The 8,580-nt window shown below is 19.5% G+C and overlaps 1 protein-coding gene across 2 annotated transcripts; it reads right to left on the minus strand.

The window, feature by feature from the left end:
• Window positions 1-2,917: 2,917 nt before the first annotated feature.
• Window positions 2,918-7,573, minus strand: LOC100867074 (cilia- and flagella-associated protein 52). 2 transcript variants are annotated; one of them, XM_086914567.1, is made up of 11 exons: window positions 7,412-7,573; window positions 7,023-7,115; window positions 6,916-6,947; window positions 6,664-6,841; window positions 6,320-6,569; window positions 5,980-6,238; window positions 4,696-4,868; window positions 4,450-4,598; window positions 4,220-4,365; window positions 3,970-4,121; window positions 2,918-3,890 (listed from the first exon to the last, which is right to left on the minus strand). In XM_086914567.1, exons 1-11 carry the CDS (start codon window positions 7,455-7,457, stop codon window positions 3,458-3,460), a joined length of 1,911 nt encoding a protein of 636 aa, XP_086770693.1. In that variant the 5' UTR covers window positions 7,458-7,573; the 3' UTR covers window positions 2,918-3,457. The 2 variants fall into 2 exon arrangements, with proteins under 2 accessions (XP_086770693.1, XP_031775584.1); XM_031919724.2 differs by having other exon boundaries at window positions 6,916-7,115.
• Window positions 7,574-8,580: the final 1,007 nt, after the last annotated feature.

Consider the following 8,580-nt stretch of genomic DNA (forward strand, 5'->3'; position numbering starts at 1 on the left):
TTTCATGAAGTTCTATTATTATTGTGCTCTAAATTTTTTAAATCATAACCATAAAATAAATATATTTAATAATGATAAAGAAAATTCTGATTACATCAAGATAATTAAAAATAAAAATATATTTCATAGAAAATATATTGAAATTCTAGGTAAAAAATTTTTTCTTTTATATTATGATATTTCTTTTTTCTTTTTTTTTTTTATAACATATTATATATATTTTTGTTTCAAAAATGTTATTGCAAATTTAATGAAATTTATTGAATATTAAATTGAATTGTAATAATATTACAATATTTAATGAAAAATTATTATAAAAATTTAATTCATATAAAAAAAAATAATATAAATACTATTTTCAGATCATTATGCATAATATTGAATTCATCATCTTGAATTTTATATTTTTTAAATTATGAGTACATTATGAGTATTTGATGAATTGTAGTTCTAAAAAATGGATGATTGACAAGAGAGAGAGGCTGGAGCTTAAATATAAAATTTTACTTGAGGTATTTATTAATTTTTCGAGATATTTTTAATAATATATATTGAATTCTGATTATATGAATATTATTAATACCACTATCTTTACTGTTATTAAGTGTTCAATAACTAATAATTTTGGTAATCTACAAAATCCTATAAAAAAGCTTTAATTGTTTTTATGAAAAATCATAAATATTGGCACTTTTTTCACAGAAGCTGTTTTTAAATTCTAATCTAATACTATTATTTTTATTCAAAGTCTGCCCAAAATAACAACATTTATATATCAAATGTTTTTACTTGCAAATTCGTTTTTTTTTCTATTTTCATTTATATATCATATTTGGTATTTAATAAATTAAATGTATTTAATTTTGGAAATTTTTTGATCAAATTTTTGATGGATTATATATAGATCATCTTATAGAGTCTGATATAGCTAAACTTTATTGGTTATTAATTTAATATTCAATGACTACAAATATTAGAAGATTATTATAATTAATAATATTTGGATAAAAAATTTGCTGCATTAATAATCTTTCAATATATGTTTTCAATATATAATATTGAAAATTGTTTATTAATATCTCAGAAAAATAATAAATATCTAAAACTAAAATTTTTAATATAATGTTCATCTTTCCAAATTTTTTATTGATCAGTGATCGAAATCTTTCGAAATTATAATTACTTTTTGATTTTAAAGATCTATTGATTGATCCAATTTTTGAATTTTAATTATATTTTCATCATTTTAAGAAGAATTGAATTAAAAAATTTATTAAACATACTTATAAATATAATATTTATAAATATAATCAATGAATCAATTTGATCAATTCTTATTTTATAATCAATTTATTTTATACTTGATTTTCTCGAATATAAAGTTTTAAATAAAAATTGTTTATTAATATTATATAAAAATTGTTTATTAAATAAAAATTGTTTGTTAATATTTTTAATTTATTTGCAACTGTAAAATAATTTTTGCTCAATTTTTGTATTTTTATTCAATATATACATATTTGTATTTTTATTCAATATATACATAAACAAAAAATTAAAAAAATATATATATAATCAAAAAATTTTCAAATATAATTTTTAAAAAAAAAAAAATTTTTTAAAAACGGAACAAATTTTTTTTAAAAATCATTATCATTTCCATGGAAATTATTTCTACCTAATCATATTTCTATCTAATTGTACACTATTATATCTTATAAAAACTTTATAAAAAATTGATAAATATTTAAAATAAAAACATCTAATTTATTTTGAAAAACAGCAAATTAAAAAATAATGATTCTGAAAAGAAGTTTCATGTAAGAAATGTAAATTTAATTTATTAATTTCGGAAAATTATATTCATAAAAATAGATTTTAGCCGAAAATATTATTTTGTATACATACAAGATATATGTAAGATTATGTAATTTTGTATGTCGATGAATAAATAAACGGAATTTTAATCCTATATTATCTCACATATTTTTTTTTCAGATACATTATATATATTGTTAATCTATTCATAGATTTATAATTTATTTGTAAGATACGCAGAATTAATTCTGAAGATCAAAATAAACATAAAAATTGTTAGCTAAATTTTATTAATTTATCATAAAAATATTAAATAAAACTTATTTATTAAGTTAAAAGTTATATAACTTATAATTAAGTTATAATTTAAGTTAGATGAAGCAAAATGAAAACAATAACAATAACAAAGAAAAATAGCATAATTGATAGTATGAAAATATATAATTATTTATTTATTAAATTGTAATAGTTTTAATTAAATAAAACGAAATAAATATCCGGGATATATATCCCTGTCCATAAGTTACTAAACATTTGAATTTAATTGATATTTAAACTATTATTAATTTTATGAAAAAAAGTTGTACCATAATTCATTTAATTCATTTTGAAATATTAAATTCCTATTTTTAATCTTTTCATAATTTCTTTTTTTTTTATGATATTTATAACGAAAACGAGCATAAGTTTTTTTGTCAAATTTTGCAAATTTAAATTTAATAAAGATGAAAATATTTCTTTATGATTAAATTTATCACAGATTTGAAGATTAAAACATATCTTTTAAATGATCCTTCAAAACTTACCGTATGATTTTATTATATATTATTATATATATTCTATTGAATTTTAAAAAGTATGTTTTTCGAAAAACTGTTTTTCGATTAAAAAAATCTATGTTTTCTACTTACTATATATACAATATATACAAGATATACAAATATCATAAAAAAAATTAAGCAAAGATTTTGAAAATAGATTCTTTATATTTTAAATTGAATGCATTGGATTGTTGTATGTTTTTTTTTTCACGGAATTATAATAGTTTAGATATCAATAATTTAATTAAGATATCAATAATAAAGATTCAAGTATTTGATTTATAGATAAGAATGTATATTTATTTCAGAATAAGCATTTCCATCTCATTTCATCCATTGTAAACAAAATGTCTTAATCAACATTTTCATACAACAATTTTTATTGACGCCTAGAATCGATCTTTAAAATATGCTCTGTAAATACATTAATATCTTTAAAGAAATTAGATATTAAATTAGATTTTTAAAAGAATCATTTCTTTTTATCACTATTTATATAATTTGTCATTGAATTATTCATCATTCAATTATTTATATTAATATGTTATTTTTTTATTTGAATTAATTCTATATAGTTCTGTCCGTATAAATAAAATATCTTACATTAAAAATATAAGATATAATAGAATTTTAATGTGATTTTTATATAAACAATAATTTTTATGTGAAATGAAATGATGATTGAATTTATTAATGATTATTATGAACTGATAATTAGATTTTATAAACATATTTGAAAAATATTTATCATTTACACGAAACTTATTTACAATATGGTCTACAAATCATATTTATGATATTTATGTTATTGATGATTATTAAAGTTTGTTATTGTTTGTGTTGTTTTGTTTGGTTATTAATTTTTCTGAAAAAGGATATTTCCAAATCATTATAGCACCGTCTGCACTTGCCGTGACAATAAATGTATCATCTGGAGCAAAGACACAACGAGTAACCGCGGCAGCATGTGCAAGACTTAAACGAATAGTATTAGCAGTGCGATATTCCCATAATTTGATAATGGAATCATCTGATCCAGTGAGAAAATATTGTCCATCGTGACTAATACTTATAGTATTTAACGTTCCAGTAAGTGAACCTTCAACTTCCCGAACTAACGAACCATCCAAGGTTTCCCAGTAAGCTATTTTGCGGTCTGTACCACATGTTAAAATTTGAACACCGTTAGGAACAAAACACGTTGCCATATACATTGTATTTCCTCGCAACATAAACTTCCTCGTAAAGTTTCTAAAAGAAAAATGAATTAAATCATAGTAGTATTTTAATATATTCATTTTGATATATTTTTTTAAATTTATATTATTACCTCAAATTCCACAATATACATGTACCATCAGTGCTAGAACTAATTAAACTCTCGTTATCTGGTGAAACTTGTAACGATGTTATTGGTCCTCTATGTTCTTTTAAAACTTGCAGTAAATATCGTATTTCTGATTTTGCATCCCATATTCGCACCTAAACAAATATCAAGCCAAAAAATTAAAAATCTAAATTTTATTCCGGTAAAGAGATATATATTCTAATTTGAAAAAAAGATATACACATTTATATACCTGTCCATCACAGCCTCCACTAATAAGTTTACTATCATCGTTTGTTATAGTAATTGCTGATACAGATTTTGTGTGTGCGCCATTAATTTCGAATAATAGTTTTCCGCCATTCAAAGCAAATCCTCTTATTGCACCATCGTTCCAAGCTTTTTCAATAAATTAAAATTATATTATATTATATATATATTTATATATTATTAAATTATTTATATATATATAATATAACTTACCAGATATTATAGAATTACCATTATAATTGAAACATATACTAGAACAAATAAAATTTGGTACGGAAATTCGAAGCAATTCTTTTTGGGTAATTAATTTCCATATTCGTATGTCATTTTTACTAGTTGTTGCAAATATTTCTGAATAATTGCTATAAAAAATATGATTTATATTTACTTTGTTTCTTCTTTGTCTTATTTATAATATGTAAATTAAAATCTTTCTTAAATATAGGAGCAACGATTTACCGTGGAAATGCCACATCGAATATTGAATTCGTATGACAAGTCACAATCAAACGCATATGAAATTTTGTCAATTCAATTTCATAAATTTCACACAAAGCAGTTCCTACTAATATAAAATCATTTTTATATCGGACCATTGATGTCACCATAGCACATACATTTCTTGTACAGTACTATAAAAAAAATCATTTTTTAAAATATTAAATTAGATTACACCATGTTTATTCAATCATATTTTTATCTCAATATCAAGATTTTTATTCAAAATCAAATATATGATATAGAAATATAATATTAAGGGAAAGAATTTAAATCATTTTTTAATTTGAAATTTATTTAATAAATATGAAGCTTTAAATTTTATAATTTTTAGAAATTTTCATGACAATGAGCTATATTTTTGAATTATCTTAAAAATTATTTTTTTTGAATCAAATTCTTTTTTTTAATTTTAATGTTTTAAAAAGTTTAATGAATATGTCATATAACATAATACATATAATATTTAATATATATATAAAATATGATATATTTTATTTAAAAATTAACTTTAAAATTAATACATATAATATATAATATATAATATAATATAATATTTAATATATGTATATAAAATATCATATTTGTTTATTTAAAAATTAACTTTATAAAATTAAAAATTTTATTTTGTAAATTTTTTTCAAAGAGAATTTAAAAATTATCAAAAAATATAAGTTATATTTTAAATTGCAATTTTTAAAATTAATGTCGTAATTGTTGTTCACATTTTTTAAAAATAATCTAATATAATCTAATATAATCTAATAATCTAAATATATCTAATATAAATAATATCTTTTCGATATATTGCTGAGCAATATAAAAAAAGAGCTAATATGTATATATGCATATATATGTGGGTAATTGATAAAAAGCTAATGTATATATGTATGAATAAAATTCTTAATATTAAAAAAATTGTTATTATAATAATATTGTTAAAAAGTAATCAATGAAATTCCTTTATTTTTTTTTATGTTTTATGTTCATTATTGATATTTTTACAATATGTAAAATAGTTTATGTAAAATGTATTTAAATCATACTTCTTTTCAGTTGAAAAATTAATTATAATAATAATTAATTAATAATTAATCAATCATTAATTAGAAAAAGATATTAAAATAATAAATGATTTCTTTTATATAAAAGAATATAAATACATATAAAGTAAAAGTTGTGAAAAGAAAAATGAATTTCGTTATTATTTCAAATTTTTTTGAAAACTCACACATACATACTCACTGTCATAATAGCCGGTATGACTAATGCTTTTGTTATTTTTGTTAATTTTGATTCTTTTATTATTTCAATTAATTCGACCGTTCCATCGCCAGCACCTACAATTAATTTTTCTTTCTCTAAAAGCAATAAATTTTTTACACCTCCTGCATATATTTCTCCATTTTGTGAATTTGATTTTCCTTTTTGCGTCGGTATTTTTGAATAACATCCAACCATTACTGGATATTTAGTTACTTCTTTGGATTTTTCAATATTTAATCTATATGAAAAAAAGAAAATTTTTAAATAATTTAATGATCAAAGATGACAAAAAAAAAGAAAAACAAAGATTATCATGAACCTTGCTTTTATAATATCGCCAGATGTTGTTCCACAATATACATATTCGTCATTTTCATTTATAACTAGACAATTAATTTCACGCTTCATTTTTCCGATTTTCACATCCATTCCATATATTTTTCGTTCTTCTAAATCGATATGCCACAATTTCAAAGTTTTATCTCCAGCAGTCATAAAACTTGTTTCGCAAACGTTAGTTCGTGCAATTATTGTAATATTTCCAAACGATTCATTCCCAATGGAAGTACCTGTTAACGTATGTAAATGCTATTATTAAAATTGAAAACTTTATTACAGAAGTAATAATTAGAAATTATAAGAAATGAAGTTAAAATTAGTTACCGCAAAGTGGAGTTTCATTTTCAATATCCCATACTATGATGCGACCGTCATCTCTTCCTCCAAGACTAATAAGATATTTTCCATTTTCTGTAAAACATACATCTTCGACTCTCACTTTATGTATCTCATAGCTTAATTTCATTTTACGATTGATATAATCCCATATTATAACCATTGCCTGTGAATATAATTTAATTGTTTAAACTAATTTTGAACTTAATAAAAGTAATAATGGTAAATATAATAAATCACCTTGAAACCGTGATGATTTACTTGACCAGAAGCTATTAAATCGCCAGAAGATGAAATACATAAAGTAGAAACGAAATTTTTATGACCAACAAAGAAGAATTGTTCACCCGTTTTTATATGTTTGACAGTAACTTTATTTCCCATTGGATATACAAGATGCTCTCCATCAGGATGTAATTGTAAACCATTTCTCATTATACCTAAAAATAAATTTATTCAAAATAATTATTTTATTGTTCATTGCAATTAAATAATGTAAATGTATATTATTAAATATGAATTTTTAAAGAAAATTTTAAAAAAGTAAAAATATAATATATTCTCAGAATATATTCTTTATACGAATGCGCATATATAAAGTTTTTGGTTACATGATAAATACATATTTCATACTTTGTGTATGCGTATGCATGTGTTATGTCAACTACAATGTCAATTACAACTTTTTATTGAAAAGTTTTAATGAATTCTGTTTTTTGCGAAATGAGCTACTAACCATCAAATGCTATTATTCCAAATACTTCAAGTTCTTTTATGTCCATAATGAAAAATATTATTATATTAACTGGATTAATCTTTCTTCAATCAACTAATAAACTTGTAAATACATGAACTCCTAACAGCGTAACAATTACGTCGCCATGACAATCACAAACGCGTAAATATTAAGCGTAAATATCAAGATAGCACGCACGATAATCAATGAAAGTAAATGCTTACTAAATATATATTATTTGAAACAAAAAAAAATAATTTGATTCATTAAAATTTATATTAATTATATTAAATAAAATTTTCAATTTATTATGATTTTAATTGTTTATTGTTATAACATAATATAACATAATACAATAAAATTCTTATTGTAATGAAAATAATAAAATTTGATAGTATTAAGAATTGAAAAATATTGATAGTAATATATATGTAGTATTAGAATCACTATAATAAAGTATGCAACGCTTTTTTAATACTTTATCATATTATTTTTGTGTTATTATTAATTTAATTTGAAAAATAATTATAGTCTTAATAGTTAAAAGTTTAAAATAAATTTCATAAATATATACAATTATATATAGACAAATAGATATAGAATATTGTATGGAGTATATAGATATAGATAGATAAAATGCGTATCAAAATTTAAATTTTTTTTATAATATTTTATTATATCTAATCTTTCTATATAATATAATCTATTATATCTTTATAAATATAATAGTTTATTATAAAATTAAATTGATTGGTATAATAATTTTTTTTTTAAATAAAATAAAAATTTTGAGAAATCTGTTATTCTTTTCATTTTTGTACTAAGTTTTGTTTTCAAAATATAAAAGATTATTTTTATTATACAAAAATTAGAAATAAATTTAGTAACTTTTAAATAAAGTACTATTTAAAATTTAAAAAAATATTATATTTTTGGAATTTACTTATTATTATTAATAAATTACAGAATTTTAACAAATTACAAAATTTACTTAATAAAATTATATTATTTGAAACTTATTTGAAAATTATTGCTAGGAATTCGAACTATTAAATTTTACTTTAATTTTTTTTATATTTTACAACTGTTTTTTAGATTCTTTAAAATATTCTTAAATATTCTTAAATTATATATATATATATATATATATATATATATATACTTATATT

The sequence above is a fragment of the Apis florea genome, unplaced genomic scaffold (genome assembly GCF_048593485.1).
Source record: "Apis florea isolate Af1SG1 unplaced genomic scaffold, ASM4859348v1 contig_3696_pilon, whole genome shotgun sequence".
In the NCBI taxonomy this organism is placed as follows: Eukaryota; Metazoa; Arthropoda; class Insecta; order Hymenoptera; family Apidae; genus Apis; species Apis florea.

Bases quoted from the DNA above. Each gene is read 5' to 3' on its own strand.
- LOC100867074 (XM_031919724.2), bottom strand. From the start codon at position 7,457: ATGGACATAAAAGAACTTGAAGTATTTGGAATAATAGCATTTGATG. The intron at 6,239-6,319 runs GTTCATGATAAT...TTTTTCATATAG, and splicing joins GGCGATATTATAAAAGCAAG to ATTAAATATTGAAAAATCCA. The intron at 4,599-4,695 runs GTAAATCGTTGC...TATTTTTTATAG, and splicing joins TTCGATGTGGCATTTCCACG to CAATTATTCAGAAATATTTG.